The following is an 18,626-nucleotide window of genomic DNA, read 5'->3' as shown; positions in this document are numbered from 1 at the left end:
CCCAGGTCAATCTCTGGCAGTTTGAACTGAAGCCAGCCATCAGGTCACCCCACTGGAGAGAGCAGAGGCTGCAGACAGACAGAATGTCCCCCTTGTCCCCATCCTGGTTTTTCCCCACTCCCACCCCCTATACACACAGAATTGACTCACCTATCAGCAAACCCACCCCTCCACGTGCACACAAAGGAAGAGCAGACAGAAGAGACACCAAAGAAAGTGTTCCAGAATGTCTGCTTCCGGGAAGGGACCTCTACACCTATTTGCCCTGTCCTTGAAGAGAGGGCACCTGTGGGACTAACAAGCCTTGGGCTCCAGGTGGGGCCATATTGGTTAGTGGGATGCCACTGGAAAGCCACACCAGAAAGGGCATCATCTCTCTCTTCAGTGAGACCAGGACAATGGGTGTGAAGGACAAAACTGCCTGGAGGTGCCATCCGACCTGGATTGACCCCACCTCAACCTCATAGGAGGATGACCTTGAACTTCTGATCCCTCTGGCTCAGGGTTCTGGGAATGCAGGCATGTGCCACCACACTCTGTTTTGTGCAGTGTTGGGGACTGAATGCAGGGCAGCTAACAGCTCACATCTGCAGAAACGGAATTTTGTTTCTAGCCCCTCAGGTTTGAGCCACAGCTGCAGCCACCTGGTGGCAGGTACTTAAACTGCAACCACAGCTCCCGGGTGAGCTGCAGGAGGGGATGTGGCCCTTGGCCAAGGTCACCCTCCTGGCTGCATTGCCTGTTTTCTTCTGGACTCGGGCTGCTTCCAAGAAGGAGAACCCCCACACCACCCTGTTCTGTGCCCAGTGGCCAAAAAGGCCAACAGGAAAAGCCTGTGAAATTGGGGCTGAGGTGAGGGATGAAGTCCACCCTGGAGACTGCTGCCTCAGAGCAAGGCCCCTCTACAGACAGGAGCCAAGGGTGAGTGTCCCATGGGGAGGCCACATCTAGGGAGCCTGCAGCATCCCACTCACATCCTCATTTCTCTCCTTCAGGCATACTGGGCTCTCCTTCAAACGCCACACGGCGGAGAGCTGGCTGACATTGCGGATCTGGACGGAGCATGAAGACTTCTGGCCCAGGCGGAGCAGACCGAACTGAAGGGCGGGGACATCAATGACCACGGCAGGTCCCTGAAACACCAGAGGGGCCTGTCACTGCCTGCTTGCCTGCCTGAGGAGGCTCTGGAACCTGCCTGACGTCCTACCCCCACCCCAATCTCTCCAGGCATCCCAGCTGCCCAGTCCCCGGCCGACGGCACCTTGAAGGCAGCTTCAATGTGAAGCACCACGGAGCAGGGCGAATATTTGACTTCACACTTGAGGTCCTGGCTGATTGGCCCGGGGGCTCCACCAGTTAAGTTTAATTCGAAATCGCCGACCTCGTTTGGCTCTAGAGAAGAGGAAGACTTTGAGCTGGCAATCAGGGGCGGGCACAGTTTCCATCCAGGCCCAGGCCGGATCTGGCCACAGGACAACCAGGGTCCTGCCTGGGTCCCCTCAATCCAGCCCCAGGCCGGCCACAGCCGTCTACAGGCGAACTACCTATCAAGCCCGAGCAGGGCTCCACCTCAATGATGTGGCTTTCGCTGATCTTGCCCCACAGGTATTTGATGGGTGACTTGCTGTTATTCCACATCTGAAAGACACACACCCGTCCACGCTGCCCGGGCACTGCCCTTCCATGTCAAATGAGAACCTGCTGAAGGACGGTGAGACCGTCTGCTGGCTACTGACTGCCTGAAGCTCCAGGCCTCTCTACTCGAGAGGCACCTTTGCTCCGTGTTGTGGGGACGCAGGTGCCACCACATCCTGCTGGAGACTTGGGAATGAGTTCCACAGCCCTGACTTCAGAAGATTCCGGGACGCTGATATTAAGTCAGACAAGCCTGGCCCGGGAGGAGTGTGAACCACTATAGGCTCCTTGTCCTGGCCTGTGGAGCCCCTATCTTCACCACGCTTACACCTACCCGGACCAGATGAAGCTGGTGGGGGGATTCCTTACTTTAAAATCTTTCTTCACAGTGATGCCAATGTAACTCTCGCCAGGGATGATGAGGGCGTAGGGTTCTAAAAGAACCTGGAAGGGCTCCACCGAGCCTTTCACCTCTATTTCCAGGACGATCACATCATCCACTGAGTAGGAGTAGTCACCCAGGTTCTCCATCCCTGAGCTGAACACAAACTCACTGTGAGCTAGGGGCTCACACACCCCAGGCGGCGCATGTCCCTGCCTCTACCCCATTTGTTTGGTCTTGTGAACACAGAGCAGTCCCTTACCCTCATTCCCCAACCCCACAGTCATATGACAAAAGCCTTCACCATGACAGTGCAAAGTGACCGCAGACTAGCCTAAAGCCTGGAGTGTGGGGACTTGCAGCCTCCAGGAACAGCGTGCAGTGCAGGCTCCAGCGGGGACCTGTGCATGTGACCCACCTCCAGCCAGTGCGTCATGCAGACCTTCCCACAGTCCTCAACAGCACCCAGGGGCTACCAGCTATACCAGCTAGGCTACCCTACCCAGGCTCACCTAGTTACTCACCTCAAGGGCTCGGGGACAGCTTCCAGAACCATTTGTAGTACACTGTGGAAACACTTGAGCTGCAGGAGGAACACAGTACAATAACCAGACCGCCTTCCAGCCAGGTGGCCTGCCTGCAGGGAGCTAGGGGACAAGGCAGGGATTCCTTTTTCCTGAGGTGCCCAGGGAGGTGGGGTGGGGGTAGGGGGTGGGGGTAGGGGGTGGGGAGGCTTCTGAAGGATGTACTGCTTCCTATTGTCCGCCCTCAACTAGAGGGAGGATGTGATCCCTGCCAGGGCAGGAACCTAGTGGTCAGCAAACAGATGACCACCCCAAGTCTGACGTTGCCTCCGATTAGCATCCTTGGTGTGTTTAAGGTCCCAGACCCTCCTAGGTACAGGCAGTTGCAAGCAGCCATACACAACTCAGTCTCCTACCCTCAAAAACAAGAGCCCTGGCCCAGTCCTGTGCCATGAAGGCACTCGCTCGGAAGAGCATGCCCATGCCTTGCTTGCAGGGATTGCAGGGGTGGGGGAGTGGAGATGGGTATGTGCTTTGAACTGTGAGCATCACCAGGGCTGAGGGACATGTGCACGCGCGCGCGCGCACACACACACACACACACACACACACACACACACACACACACAGAGGACTGTGCTGCAGGAGGGACACCTGGGTCAGACCGGGGAACAAACTGCTGAGTCCTACACTCCAGATTCCAGCTCTACCCCTGAGCTACATGCTGCGCTCACTCCATGTGTGGTGGCCCCAGTGCCTCATTAGGCCGGGCTGTGCTTTCAGGCACTTTCAAGAACATGGGTGGGGGTTGGGGGAGGAGAGGCACAGGTGCAGACACACAGAAAGCTAATGACCCAGCCAGGGGCCAATGGGGGACCTCATAGGGAGAAAAGCTCAGGATGAACTGGTGGTCCGAGTGGCCCTCAAGGACGCCCTTCTCGGGAATGATGGAGAAGGCCGACTCCCTGTCGGGGTGGCACTTGATGCTGTCTGCACTGTGCGTCTCTCCAGGCATCAGAGGCTGCAGGTTGGGCTTCATGATCTGCCAGCGGAAGGCCAGATCCACGTGCCTGCGGGAACAACAGCTACCGTGGGCAGTGGATCCCAGGCCACGTCTCACTGAGACCACGTCTCAGTCCTCGGGGCTCCCGCCCGAGGATTGGTCTGCTCCATTATGGACCAGAAGTGAGCTTTTCCCAGGGAGCTGCTGAGGGAGGACAACTTAGGTAAGGACAGAGGAGGGTCCAAAGTGGAGACCATGTAAGAGTCCCCACCTCAGTAGCTGGAGACTGAAGCCACAGTGAATAAGGGGACATGGGCAATGCAAGATGTCACACTCTAGCTGTTACACTAGAGGAGTCCAGGCATGCCTGAAAAACCCTCTCACGGGTCCTCTACCCCATGAGTGCTTCTGTTTTCCCATGTGTGCCATACCCTCGCATTCTGCCTCCAGCCATGGCCTCCTGGGGAATGATGGCTGTATTCAGAGGGACATGTGCCCACTGGCTATGGACAAGGACAGTGCCAGCTCGATAGCACCATGATGGACAGGACTCAAGGCATGCTGGGTGGTGGGATGGCAGGGGCAATGTTGGGTCAGTCCCTCCTATCTGTGTCCCGGGGCATCCCTGACTGAGAGGCTCACTGAGGTCAGGCTGAACAGAATGAATGTGGTGTCCAAAGCTTGGCCAAGGAGGGACCTGGCAGTGAGGGCTGAGCCAAAAGACCCTGCTGGGATCTGAATGGCTTCTGTGACATGGACACAGAATGGCCTCTCTGGAAAAATGCTCCTACATCCCCACCACAAAAAGGAAATTGGAGAAAACAGGAAATGGACTGACGGGGAGGGGCTCCAACTGGGTAGAGGGAGGGAGGTCAATGCAGAGGAGAAGGAGGGACACAGGACAGACACATCAGTGACGCTTCAAAAAGCCTCAAGGAGTCACTTTATATTTACCTAAAAGTATATGCAATACACAGAAGTGTATGTACATACACACAAGCACATACACAAACACACACACACACAAACACACACACAAACACACACAAACATCCAAACACATACACACACACTAACACATACACACACACTAACACACACACACACACAAACACACACACACACAAACACACACAAACATCCAAACACATACACACACACTAACACATACACACACAAACACATACACACACTAACACACACAGACACATACACACATACACACACACTAACACATACACATACACACTAACACACACACACTACACACACACACACACACACACACACACACACACACACACACACACCATATTTATATCTAAAGAAAGTTAAGCTACTTGGGTAGACGGTGCCTTCCACCAGACCCATAGACTAACAACCCAGTACCAGGCACAAGAAACCTCCTTTCAAATGTTTTGTCAGAGTAGTTCAAGTGATTCTCCAAACAATATAGAGTACTGATGTAGCCCTTGGCCACCTCTCAGGGTTGAGGTGGGCCCCTATTGCTGGAGACACTGCACACTTGGGACACAGGACTGATGATTTGAGCTGAGCCTGACCTGGAAGCATCTTTCCCATAGTCTAGCTTCACAGTTCCAGAAAATACTGTGCAAGGGGCCAAGGGAGGGACACAATTAGACTTTCTTCCCCCATTGCAGCACTGACAAGACACAATCATGCACGCACAGAGGTGAAGGAGGTTGAAGGGACGCCAGCCTACGCAAGCATGTGGCTCGGGCAGGCCTTACCCTCTCCTCCGTTCCCTCTGCCTTGCTAAACACGGTTAGGTTACATTCCTAAAGCGGGCCACCAAGGTCTATTCTCTTACTTGGCCACTTCCTCCTCCTGAGGCTGACTCCCAAGGTCCAGCTATCAAGACATTCATGTCCAGCAATCAAAAGCCCCCTTTGGCTCACCCAATTAAATGTTTTCCTTCGTAGAAGTTGCCTTGGTCATGGTGTCTCTTCACAGCAAGAGAAGCCCTAACTAAGACACATGGGGTTTCCCCTTTTTCTTATACCGCCGTTTGCCAGGTGTGGTGCACCTGCTTAGAATCCCAGTCCTGGTAAGTGGAGACAAGCAGGTGCTCTGGGCCAGCTGGTGAGTTCCAGGACAATGAATCTTTCCCGAAAAACAAGGGGATGGTGCCTGCACAACTGAAGCCAAAGTTGTCCTCGAGCCTGTCTCACACAACTCATGCACACACACAACTCATGCACACATACACACCCCCCCACACACACACACCACAGACACACATACCACACGCACTCCACACCACACACACACCCCACATCTCACACACCAAATAAATACAAATAGTCTAATGGTTGCACGATGGGCAACGTGAACCAAGAGCCTCCCATCCAGTCTGGACCTATTCCAGGCTCACAACTCCCTGTGACTCAGGAGGAAAGCCCTCTTGCCTCCTGAGGGACAATGAAGGAAGGACCAGGGCTGTGTGTCAACAACACACCAGGGCCACTCACGTAGCATTTCTGATAATGAGCTGTTTCCTTGCGGTGGAGTGGGGGTTTTCAGGATCAAATCGGATAAAGTACTGGGCTGTTAAATCTCTCAGCTCTCCTGCTTCTGGTTCATTTCTTCCACCAGAAATATAGATCAGATCCAAAGCCACCAACTGTCCAGTTCCTGATGAAGGAGAGTAGTGAGGCTCACCAAGTATCACCAGGCTGAAATCAGCACCCACGGGGCCACAGACTGCCCCACGCAGCTGGCCTCTGGCCTCATTCACGTCCCCAGGGCATACAGAAAGGGAAAGTGGGCCTTGAGCATCCATTCACACCCTCGGTTGCATACAGAAGATACTCAGTTAATGACTACCCAGTGGAACCAGACAGACACACGGAAGGGAGGAAGGAAAGGACAGACAGATTTTGAGCACCTGGGACAGTTCAGAGACATGCCCTCTCCAACCTTGCAAAAGCCTGGTGGTGTGGCCGGTGATTTACATGAACCACAGATGGCTCTCTCAAAGATCCGAGTGACAGAATGAAAGATGTCACCTGTAAACTCAGCACTAGGGAAGTAGGGCCAGGAGGGCCAGGCGCTCCTGGCTGGGGCAGGCACAGCATGCCATTGCCAATGCTACTTCGGTAAGCAGTCCCGGGAGCCACCCGCCCACCTGTGATAACCAGCTCCTTTATCTGACAGTTGTCACACGCTATGATGAAGGTCTCCTCTGCCTTTCCTAGGCTGGTTGGGAGGAACAAGACCTGGAGAAGAGAAAGCATATGTATACTAGAGACCATCCAGGAAACATGACCAGGACCAGGGGTGGGTGTCACCTTCAGAGGCCTTCCCCCAAGGCCTGCTTCCACCAAGCGAGGCCTCACCTATGAAAGGCTCTACACCTCTGGAAAATAGTGCCACCAGCTGAGGGACAGAATCAGGACTTTGAAATATGAGCTTATAGGAGACATTGCGGATTCAAACCCTAATGTCCTGAGTTGACTTTTTAAATTGATCTATTTCCTGAGTGAGTGAGTATGCAGGAGAGTGTGCCACAGCGGGGACACACATGGAGGTCAGAGGACAACCTGTGGAAGTCGTAACAGCCAAAGGCATCACCCCCCACGGAATGCAAGCACACACCAATGCCGGGACCTGGCTCAGAACGCTGTGGAGGTGGACGCAGTCACTCACGGAACATCCGAGATAGGCAAGGGGTCTGTCTACCCACCTCCAGCAGAATGGCAAACCCTGGGGCCAGCTCAAACACCGAAGGCATGATTCCAAAGGGAGGCTTCTCCACAAAGCCGGTGCTTCCAACAATCTAAAAGATAAAAAAATTTAAAAAAATTACAATTCTAAAAAGTGTGGCAGAAATGGCCAAATGCAGCTCTCACACTGCAAACATCTCCAAATATTCATTCTGCTGTCTGAGGGTTTTAAGGATCCTCCAGGTGCCCTGTCAGTGAAGAAATCATGACCCGGGCACCCCAAGGGTATGTTTACTTCACCTTTGCCAGGCACCGGGTGCGGCTCTGAAGGTGAGGAGTGACTGCTGGGAAGCAATGCTACCTCCAAGTGCTCAGGTTTCGAGATGCACGAGAAGGGCTTCCCAGACACTTGGTCCTGCCTGTGGCGGCCACTGCTTCTGCCTCTGTCCCTGACCACCCCGAGCGCTAGTCAGCTGCAGAGTCACGAGGACACACGCTAACAGGACTGTGGGTTTCACATGAAACCTCTGGGCTAGAGTCACACATTGGTACTTGCAAGGCTCTGTCCAACAGCACAAGGGAATGGAGGTTTCTGGGTCTGTCTCATAGTGCTGGAACACATGGCATGGAGAAAATCTACCCACCATAGCAGAAACTACGGGGTACACGGGGTGTCACTGGTGTCAGGCTGGGGCTGCCTGAGCAGTGGAGAGATGAGACAACAGGACAGAACTCTGCTCCCTGGTGCCATGGGGTCACAGCCAAGAACCCGGAGGTACTTATGTGGGGTCTCCTGCTTTCAATGGTTGGTTCAAAACATAATGTGTGTATATATGTGAGCCTGTATTCGTGGGGGGTGGAGTGCACATGTGTACATGTGTGTATATGTGAGGACTGCTTCAAATATTGTCCTCCATCAATGCTGTCTACCTTGCTTTTTGAGACAGGGTCTCTCACTGGCCTGGAACTCACCAAGTAGGCTAGGCTGACCGGCCAGTGAGAGCCGGGCTCCAGGCTCACTGTCTCTCTCACTCCTCAGCGTTACACACAGTGGCTTTTTAAATGTGAGTTTTGAGGATCAGACAGGCCCTTCCAATTCACTATCCGAGCCATTTCCTCACCCCCAAAATGTTTTTCAGTACTGTGTCAAATTAATACCAGCAGAATTCAGCAAAAGATGCCTGGTCTTGTTCTCTGTCTCATAATGCTCAGATCTGTGATAATAAAGCTGGGTTCTCTGAGTGCATGTGGTCACCTTGGAGACCGAATCCCAGAACAAGAGATACACCTCACCCCGGATTGCACAACACATCCCTAACGTTGACTTATTGGTTCTCGGGCCACGGCAGTCAGAGCTGGAGATCACAGCACTCTACTTTTATAAGTTTTTGGTTCCTGGCGTGATGCAGCAGCTTCCTCCAGGGAGCCCATTTCCTTGGGAGGGTTTGTTCTTTTCCCAGGAAGCAATCCACAGTCACTCACCCGGAAACTGGGCGGCGGCCAGCTCTTTTTGGGCATGATGCAGAATTTGCCAACGCTGTAGCCCACGTTTTTGCAGACGAATCTGGTTAGCTTCACTCCTCCAATTAGGCAGTGGCCACAGTCCAATACAGGCGACACTGCAGCCATGGGAAGAGGTCACTCAGGGAGGGAAACACGGGGCTAGTGAGGTAAAAGGGCTTGCTCCCAAGCCTGAGAGGCCTGAGTTCAACACCCCCCCCCCCCCACCCCCGCCAGAGGGTATCGGGAGGAGGGAACCAACTCTGACCAACACATGAGCACCACAGTGGCATGCCCCTCCCCCACTCCCATGCATACAAGTATAATAAATAAATGTAATAAAATTTTTAATTAAAAAAGGACAACATGCCGGGCGTTGGTGGCGCATGCCTTTAATCCCAGCACTCGGGAGGCAGAAGCAGGCGAATCTCTGTGAGTTCCAGACCAGCCTGGTCTACAAGAGCTAGTTCCAGGACAGCCTACAAAGCCACAGGGAAACCCTGTCTTGAAAAACCAAAAAAAAAAAAAAAAAAGGCCAACACATTGCTCTGAATGGACCCAGCTACTGTTTATTGTTCTTCTGAGGTCCAGACAGAGCTCAGAGCACACTGAGACCCTTGGGCTCTGTCCAGGGTGCTGCCCAGTCACATGGGCATAGTCTAGTGGGTGTCAACACTCACTGTAGGTAGACCAGGAAGACCCAACTCAGTTTTGGGTGTTGCAGAACAAATCATGGGAGGGGCTGAATTCCAGTCCCTCCTACCCAGAGCCGACACCTACAGAGATTTCCTCTGGGTGCCTAGAAACTGTCACCTCCCCTTACTGCATCACAGAAGCATCTCCTGCAGACAGGAGGGTGAAGTCCTGCTGCTGCTGTAGAAGCTGCTAGGAGGCTCCTTTTAGGACCCTAACCCTCTACCCAAGAGATCCAAGATCTGCCTCCCTCCCAGGAAGTCCTTCTAGGCAGCCTGCCCTTACAGGGGCTCCCGAGTCCTAACTGAACCCCACCCAAGGCGCAAGGCATCCACTCACAGGTCAGCACTGGGGGTGGCCTCCGGGCCTGCAGGGGGATCACCAGTGTGTGGGCAGACTGGGTCTCCACCAAAATGAAATCATCAAAGTCCCCGAGACAGTCGGGAATGAACTGGACAACGTACTGGCAGGTCATCCCGGGAGCTACCATTCCACCTTTCCCCGGGAACATTCCTGTGGACAACCAAAGGGACCCATGAGGACGGAGGACCAGCTGCCCACCAGGGCCTGGGCGGCTCCATCTCAGAAGGGACAGTCTATTTCTGTCAAATTGAATATTCGCTCTGGAGGGCAGGAAGAGCTCCCTATGACTTGGGAACCTAACATAAGCTACAAGATTATTTATGAGGCCTCTCCTCAAGGTTAGAAAAACAGGGAGCAATTGCAGAGAGAGAAGACTCTTCCATGGAGCTGCCTATGAGCTGGGCAGTGAGCTCCAGGAACCCAGCTTTCCCGAGTGATCACTCACACTGGGATGACACTGTTGGTGACACTCTTGGTGGCACGGCTGCCTTTAGTCACTCACAACTCTTCATGTGTGATCCTGTAAGTAACCCCAATAAACTCATTGGTTCGCCAAGTTTGGCTTAGTGGGGATGGTCACTTGAATCTGTCATTGAGGCCCTTCTGGGGAGAAGAGATGTCAGCTCAAGTCTTCCCAGGAAAAGTCATGAGACAGATGCCGACTACAGTGGGCTGGGCTGGTGGCAGAGCTGCCTAGGGCATGCACGGGAGGCACTAGGGTGACAATATCCAGGCCCAAGGGGGTGTGAAATGGATGAGCAGAGTTAGCTATGAGCAGAGTTAGCTATGAGCAGAGGTTAGCTATGAGCAGAGTTAGCTATGAGCAGAGGTTAGCTATGAGCAGAGTTAGCTATGAGCAGAGGTTAGCTGGCTCAATTGCATAGGGGTTGTCTATGGGCAGTAGACAGTCCTTCCAGGGTTGTGCATTTGAGCGGCAAGAGGGTTTTGTATGGTTTTTTTTCTTTTGTGTTAGACAGTTTCTCACTCCTCACTCAGGCTGGCCTCAGGTTTGTGTCAACCCTCTTGCCCCAGCCTTCCAAGAGCTGGGATTACAAGCGGAAGCCACCATGCCTGACCAGGGTCCTTGAGACACAGCAAGCACTGAAGCTGGGAGGCTGGTTGGAAGGTTGCCATGGTGATGTGAGCAGTGAAGAAGAGTACCGGACGAAGGGCAGTCACGGTGTGAAGGGTGGGGAGCTGGCTAGTAGACTCGGTACACTGGGGCAAGTGAGGACACTGGCCAGACTCTGGGACTCTGATGCAAGAGAGTGGCGGGCTGTGAGCCAAGCCTGAGGGGCCCCCAGGGACTGCTGAAGGAGGAGTGGGCAGAGCTCAGGACAGGGCTTGAGAGCCAGTTCATCAGAGACAACGGCTGGGCCACAAGTCATTTTGAGGTAGTCTAGAATGCCGCTACCATGAACTTACCAAGCCCCAGAGCAAAGTATGGAGTGGATGGTGGGAGGACTCGCAGGTATCGGCTGGTCGCAGTGGTGTTCTGCAGAGCAATTACCATCTGTGCAAAGAAGGGGGAATCCTTCCAGCCATTCAGTGGCACCGTGTGAGGTCAGGATTGACGCCCCCCGCCCCCCTGTGTGTGTGTGTGTGTGTGTGTGTGTGTGTGTGTGTGTGTGTGTGTGTATGTACACGCACATACACACATGCTTGTTTGGAAGTCAGAGGAAAACGTGTAAGAGTCAGTTCTCCCCTTCTACCACATGGCTTCTGTGACAGAACTCAGGCTATTGGGCTTGGTGGCAATCAACTTTATCCACTGAGCCATCTCGCCACCCCAAATCCCAATGGTATGGGAAGGAAGAGGGTTCCGAAAGAAATAAGCTCGGTCATGTTGGTAATGACTGACATAGGGTGGCAGGTACATGGGGATTCCTTTTCCCAGCCTATTTATTTTTATCTGGGCACACTTCCATAGTAAAATTAAAATACAAAGCCTGGCATGGTGGCACACACTTGTATTCCCAGCACTTGAGAAGCCAAGGCCAAAGGATTGCCGTGAGTTTTAGGCCAGCCTGAGCCGTGTAGTGAGTTGCAGACCAGCACGAGTTACAGAGTAAGACCCTGTCTGAGGAAAGTTTTTTTCAAGCCATCCTCCCCCAGTAAAAGTAAAAGAAAAATTGGAGTCGCTGTAGCACTTTTTCCCTGATATTTAAAGTGATAGCTACAGCTGTCCTGACCATCAGTGCTCACAGGGCTCGTGATTGGCTCAAGAGCTCAGCAAGGACCCGGATCTGTAGCTAGAGTCCTTTTATACAAAATGGCACAATATTTACACATAACTTACTGTGGTGGTCAATTTCAGATGACAACCTGACATGACCCAGAATTACCTGGGAAGGGTCTCATGGAGGGATTATTTAGATCCGGTTGGCCTGTGGGCTGCCTTTGGGGAGCTGTCATTATTATTAGTTGATGAAGGGAGGCCCCACCGGTTGGTGTAACACGAAAAATAAAAGGACCCAGAGGCTGACACTGGGGTTCAAGCTTCAAGCTGAAGAACAGAAAAGCAAAGTATCTGGGCCACTAGCTCTTACCACTACCTCAGGCTGAATGGGCTGATCCTGCTGCCTCTCCTCAGCGTGGCTGGAGAATGAATGCCTGATACTGAGACTTTGCTCCTGTCTTATATACCTCCCTAATGCTGGGATGAAAGGTGTGTGATCCCAGGTGCTGAGACCATCTTTGTGTGAGCTGTTTCTCTTTAAGACTGGATCAATCTTGTGTAGATCTGGGTGGCCTTGGACTCACAGAGATCCATCTACCTCTTAATCCTGAGTCCTGGGATTCAAGGCATGTGCCTGGCTTCTATGGCTTGTGGCTGATTTTGCTTTTCTGAATCCTCAGGCAAGCTTTAATAAACCATAAATAATATGCCATCACACTATTGGGTGGCACCATTCCCTAGGCCTGGGATCCCGAACTATGTAGGCCAGGAGAAGGCTAGATGAAAGCAAGGAGGCAACCTGCACCACCACGCCTGGCCGCTCACCCTGGATGCTGAGGATCTGGTCCTAGTGCTTACACTGCACTTTAGCCCACTGAGTCCTTTCCTGGTGTTTGTACCGCCGCTACAATCCAGCATCATCAAATTCATTCCAGCCTTCCCTCTTTCCTTATTTACAAATGCCCGCAGCTAGAAGACATGCTGTTTTCATTCATGGGTACATACAAATGCATATGTTGTCTTTAGGACTTATTTTTCTAAATTCTGTGTGTGTGTGCATGTGTCTGTGTGGGGGTATGTACAGGTGAGTGTGGGCATCTGTGGAAGCCAGAGACACCTCAGACACTCCAGAGCTAGAGTGACAGGCAGCTGTGAGCCACCTGAAGTGGAGTTTGGGATTCGATCGTAGCCCCTCTGCAAGAGCAGTAAGCGCTCTTAACTGTTGACTGTCTCTCAGGCCCTGTTTTTTTGTTTGTTTGTTTTGTTTTTTTTTTTGTTTTGTTTTGGTTTTTTGAGACAGGGTTTCTCTGTGGAACAGTCCTAGCTGTCCTGGAACTCCCCTTATAGACCAGGCTAGCCTCAAACTCACAGAGATCCGCCTGCCCCTGCTTCCCAAGTGCTGGGATTAAAGTCGTGTGCCACCCGGTCCCCTGTTTTGTTCTTTAAGACAAGGTCTCATGTAGCTGAGAGTGACATGGGACTCCTCCTCCCCTCACCCCCAAGCACAGGGAGGACAGGAGTGTCCCGCCTCACCCAGTTTACGGTTCCTTTTTTAAAAGTCCTGTGTGCTAGAGGCCCTTATCGACATGCTGTGTATGCCTCCTTTAGCATGCTCCAGAGGAGACGCTGTACAGGGGAATGTCGCCCACCAGCTGCTGAAGCCGGGGGCCAGGCACATGGATGTATGAAGTTAGTCTTTTCCCTGCTTTTTGGGTGTGGTTCAGAAATTCCATGATGTAAAGCAAGATTTCTACCTCGTAAACTGGTCCAATCTCATAATTGGTGAAAAATCCAATTGACGGCTTAGCCAGAAACACAGGGGTATCCGCACAGCTGTGGGAGTGAAGGGGGGAGGAAGACTGTGAGTTTCATCTGTCTGACCCCGTACAAAGCCGAGACTGATTCATTCACAGTGAGGATATGGTTGGTGGCAGACTCCCATAATCCCAGCTCCTGGAGGTAGAGCCAGGGCCACCAAAAAAAAACAAAAGTAAAGAAATAAACTCTTCTATGCCATCAAAGGCATTCGTGATGGGCTGTTCTTTGGGTTTTCTGGTCGTTGTTTGCTAAGCAGACTACAAAACGTTTTTGGGCTGGAGAGATGGCTCAGAGGCTGAGAACAACACCCTGCTCTTGTAGAGAGCTTGGTTTCCTCTACCCACATTGTCAGGCAGCTCACAACCCCCTGAGAGGATTAACTGATGAGGAAAGGGCTCACAGAGAATCAGGGCAGTGTCGTCCTGTCCCACAGGATGGGCACTGGAACAGAATGAAAAGGGGAAAGGCAGGAAGCCGGCTGAGCAGCCCCTTTCCCCGTGTCTAGCGAGCACAAAGTGAACTTTTCTGGTCCACCACATCCTCCTGGCCGTGAAGGACTGAACCCTCTGAACCCAGACACAAAATCAATCTTACTGTTCCCACATGGTTAGGTATTTCATCACAGTGATGAAAAAAGTAACCAATACACTGTGGAGAGGTCACGTGACCATGGGCTGCCCAGCCCCAGCTCATTCAGATGGATGCCCATAAGAAGCCCACACCAGCTCCTCTCTTTCTGATTCTTGGTAGGTCTCTGGGGGGTCAAAAGCTGCCTGTAGGTCACCCTGAGGGCTTGCTTTCCTCTGAGACACTGCTGTGGCTTGCCAAAATCTAGGGACCTCCTTAGACCGATGGAGAGCCTTCCAGTCTCTCTAAGGGTCAGAGTGCCTGGGATCCTAAGGGAAGAACGCACCTCCATCCTGTCTCTGCATTCAGGACTTCTTCTGTCTCTCTTTTTATCGGCATCCTTGAAGAGATGATTAGAGACTTGCCTCCGTGTGGTGTGTTAGGCGGGAAAAACCGCGGGTTTTTCAGGAAATGGTTCCGAGTCTCCATCCTGGCGAGTAGGAGTCTCTCCAGGTCCCTCTGTGGCACCCGCAGGTGTTTCATCCACTTCTTGTTCTTTGGTGTGCTTGCCTTCTTTGAAGCATGTGAAAGCGCCATTAATGACAGGCAAGGGGACGCTGGGGACTGGTGACCTCTTCCTGGTCAACCTTGTGAAGCACAGCCAGCCAGTGTAGGCTCCACTGTGCTCATCTGGGCTGCCTCCCTTTCACCACCTCCCTGCACCCACGGTCCCAAACGTAATCAGGTCTAACCTTGACAGTGTCTTTGGTCTTTTGTCTGGCCTTAAAAGTTGAGGTCAAGCTGTCTGTGGTGTACTCAAACTCATCAAAATCAACAGGCTTCCTGTAGGACTCCTCAGCCTCTTTGTCCAGCTTTGCCTTTAGCATTAAATGCCTCTCATAGCTAAATGTCAGTTTCAAATATCCAGGGGTGGAGGGGCCTATGTCACCAAGGAAACACACATGTTAGCTATACCACCGCAAGGAGGTGGATGCTTCTAAGGCGACCAAATAAAACCAGAGCCACAGCCGGGGTCACAGTCTCTTCAAAGCTTTCTCATTCACAACACCAAATGTTGCTATTCGGTGTGTGAGTTATTCCCAGGACTTAGTCCACGTATTTGAGACAGGGCTAGAGGTTAAAATATCTTTCCATTTTCCAGAATGCTTAATTAACAAAAACAAGTGGACCATGGCTAAACATGTACCCCAAGTGGGAGCAATTCTTTAAAAATCCTACTGTCCTACTGTGAAGAATCAGCATTTGCAATATATATATATATACATATATATATATATATGTATATATATATGTATGTATATATATATATCCATGCCCGCAAGGCTAGACAGAGACTTCTGTTGCTAGCAAGTATGCAACAAAACACTCCCCTCCATTTTACACAGTGCCCACTAACCCTTCATGGAGCAAGTGGCATCTTTATTTACCTGCCAGGTAGTATCCAACTATAAAACACTAAACGTTTGTCTCAGCCAATTCTGCCAATGTGTTCTGTCTTTCTCTATGGGGTTCTCTCTTTCTTGTTGCCACCCCAAACAGGGACCGCTTCAAAGTTCCAAAAAGATCACTGCAGGGTCCCAGGCCCTGGGGCTACTGGGAGCTTCCCTTCAAGCCTGGCACAGCTAAACAATGCTGATGCTGGCACGCAGGCTTCATGGTGACATCTCTCTGTCTGTACAGTGACTCTTACAAAATCTACCTCCTGTGTAAGCCAGGGGAGGTCTTGCCTTCCCGATTAGCAGAAACTGGCCCTGCGTCACAGTTCCCCACCACATACACACACACTGTCTTCCCCTCCCTCGCCGTCTGGCCCCTAGCCCATCCTCTCTATTCTCCATCTTTGAATTCCTGCCTGCATCAGGAATTCAATCATTTGCTTACGAGAGTCTGTCTTCAGCCCCTCCCTTTGCTGGCTCATTCAACTACATCTAGACATTTCTGGATTTCTAGGTGCTGGGCAGCCAGCGAGGGCATCAAACCCATGTGGGGAAGATGTGACTTTTGCCTTGAAAGCATTGAGTCATAAAGAGGAGACAACTCGGATGAGACCAGTCAAAGCCAGTCATGAGGGAATGGCAAGGGTGGCTGAGGTGTCTGCTACCTCGGGAAGCCCCTGCACCGTACCATGGTGTTTGAGGACAGATACCTCTGGGCGCTGAGCAAAATGGCACGGGGTCATTGTAGTAATCCTCTACGCAGATTAAGCGATGTTTCTGCAGCAACTCGCTGTCGATACACCACCGGAAGACTGTCTTCACTGCAGAGAAGGGACCAGGACAAAGGCGTTTAGGCCAGACTCAGGGAGAAGCAGCTAACCAAAATCTCTATGCTCCACGCCTCCACTTCTCAAGCAAACTCTCAGAGCTGTGATGGAGCTCAGATTTAAGAAACTAGTGATCCAAGGTTTCTCAGCCACTCGGTTGAGGCCGACAACTGGGCAAAGCTGTGCTCGGGGTTCCTGAGGTGAACTACTCTACATGGAGTCCACGATGACATAAGACAAAGGGCGGTTGGGGCTGCGTCAGCCTCGGTCCTTCACCCTTCTGTGTCTGTCTGTCTGCTCTTTGCACTATCACTAGAGACAGGGTTGCCAATGGTCCCAGTCTTTACCGGATGTTTCTGGGTTCGAGGAAAATAAGTGGAAAAGCACACACAAATAGCAAAGCAGCACAGAGTTCTATCTAAAGAGACTGTACACACTACAAGGGCTACTTGAGCTAGAGTGCTCAGGTGGCTTGGTCATTGTTTGGGGCTTCTTTTTATGAAGTCCAGGAGGAAGAGTTAGTGACTAGCGGGTATCCTGTGAGTGTGTCTGTTTTTGTTGATAAACTTGGATTACGCAAGTTTTTCTCTAGAGTGCACATCCTTTTCTCACGATGGATCTGATTTTAAGCATATGTATGCCTAATTATACATATGCATAAGATAGTCCATAGGAACATTTCCTTCAGAGGACAGTTTGTTTTACTGTGCATGCACCTAAAACTGATACAGGTAGTTCTTGTACTTGTTCCAAGGTATGTATGGCAACAGGGAATTATTGGTTTGTTTGTTTGTTTGTTTTTTCTACTTTTTGAGACAAGGTTTCTCTGTGTAGCTTTGTAGACCAGGCTGACCTCGAACTCACAGAGATCCACCTGCCTCTGCCTCCCGAGTGCTGAGATTAAAGGTGAGCACCACCACTGCCCAGCTGGGAATTATTGTTGTGGGAACAATTTACTGCACTGTTTGAAGTGCAGTAGCAGCCTACGCAGGCGGGGGGTCTCGGGTTGTTCATTGCTAGGAAAGCAGTGTGTGCTTATGGTTCACACTGAGCGAGAGTTGGGAGCTGCTGGGCATTCCTTATGCTTCTGGCCTCAACAGAATGCTCCTCTCCACCTGTGGCTCTGACAGAGGTAAGGGTTTGAGATGTGTGTGCAGTGAGCTCTGGCTACCAACAGAGAAGAGCTTCCTTGTCCCTTCATCTCAGACACCAGCATAAAAGCCACATGGAGAGCAGCAAGCAATAAATATAGCATCAGCTAGCGCCCACTGCCCCAGAGGCACATTAGAGAAAGTCATTAAAGGAGTGGAAGTTGGTGTTTGTGGTTGATGAGCCAAGAAATAACAGTAAACACACACATATACACACGTATAATTGAGACACACATATAATTTACACACACATATATAATTTACACACACATATATAATTTACACACAATACTAGTGCCTAGAAACATTAACCACAAATGGACGGCAAGTGATGTGAAAGGGATGTGATCTCTGGGAGATGTGAGAAGGGTCTTTTGCCAGGCAGTGGTGGCACACACCTGTGAGTTTGAGGCCAGCCTGGTCTACAGAGTGAGTTCCAGGACAGGCTCCAAACCTACAGAGAAACCCTTTCTCAAAAATCAAAACAAGAGCTGGGCGTTGGTGGCGCACGCATTTAATCCCAGCACTCGGGAGGCAGAGGCAGGCAGATCTCTGTGAGTTTGAAGCCAGCCTGGTCTCCAGAGCGAGTGCCAGGACAGGCTCCAAAGCTACACAGAGAAACCCTGTCTCGAAAAACAAGAAAACAAAGAAAAACAACAACAACAAAAGTAAAATGGACTTTTACTGTATTTTGATTACATTTGTTTGTTTGTTTATTGTGTGTTGAGGGTGCATGCAGGTGTCACCACGGTGCGTGTGTGGAAGTCAGAGGACCAGTGGCAGGAATTGGCTCATCTCCTTCTATTACATGGGTCCTGAGGATGGAACTCTAGTTGTGAGG

At 51.5% G+C, this 18,626-nt stretch overlaps 1 protein-coding gene across 1 annotated transcript in view; it reads right to left on the bottom strand.

Moving 5' to 3' along the window:
* Dlec1 (DLEC1 cilia and flagella associated protein) overlaps positions 1 to 18,626 on the bottom strand; it is a 46,345-nt gene that overhangs the window by 20,069 nt on the left and 7,650 nt on the right. The window contains exons 3-18 of the mRNA XM_035444043.1: positions 16,518 to 16,628; positions 15,103 to 15,290; positions 14,723 to 14,923; positions 13,720 to 13,824; positions 11,212 to 11,299; positions 9,763 to 9,936; positions 8,713 to 8,849; positions 7,251 to 7,343; positions 6,693 to 6,783; positions 6,037 to 6,199; positions 3,419 to 3,611; positions 2,542 to 2,600; positions 2,005 to 2,173; positions 1,545 to 1,638; positions 1,262 to 1,392; positions 975 to 1,133 (exon numbers count right to left, since the gene is read on the bottom strand). Of these exons, the coding sequence (XP_035299934.1) occupies positions 975 to 1,133; positions 1,262 to 1,392; positions 1,545 to 1,638; positions 2,005 to 2,173; positions 2,542 to 2,600; positions 3,419 to 3,611; positions 6,037 to 6,199; positions 6,693 to 6,783; positions 7,251 to 7,343; positions 8,713 to 8,849; positions 9,763 to 9,936; positions 11,212 to 11,299; positions 13,720 to 13,824; positions 14,723 to 14,923; positions 15,103 to 15,290; positions 16,518 to 16,628 (2,156 nt within the window). The remainder of the gene's footprint in view (positions 1 to 974; positions 1,134 to 1,261; positions 1,393 to 1,544; positions 1,639 to 2,004; positions 2,174 to 2,541; positions 2,601 to 3,418; positions 3,612 to 6,036; positions 6,200 to 6,692; positions 6,784 to 7,250; positions 7,344 to 8,712; positions 8,850 to 9,762; positions 9,937 to 11,211; positions 11,300 to 13,719; positions 13,825 to 14,722; positions 14,924 to 15,102; positions 15,291 to 16,517; positions 16,629 to 18,626) is intronic.

The sequence above is a fragment of the Cricetulus griseus genome, chromosome 4 (assembly GCF_003668045.3).
Source record: "Cricetulus griseus strain 17A/GY chromosome 4, alternate assembly CriGri-PICRH-1.0, whole genome shotgun sequence".
NCBI classification, from domain to species: domain Eukaryota; kingdom Metazoa; phylum Chordata; class Mammalia; order Rodentia; family Cricetidae; genus Cricetulus; species Cricetulus griseus.
This window is presented reverse-complemented; position numbering and strand designations above follow the sequence as displayed.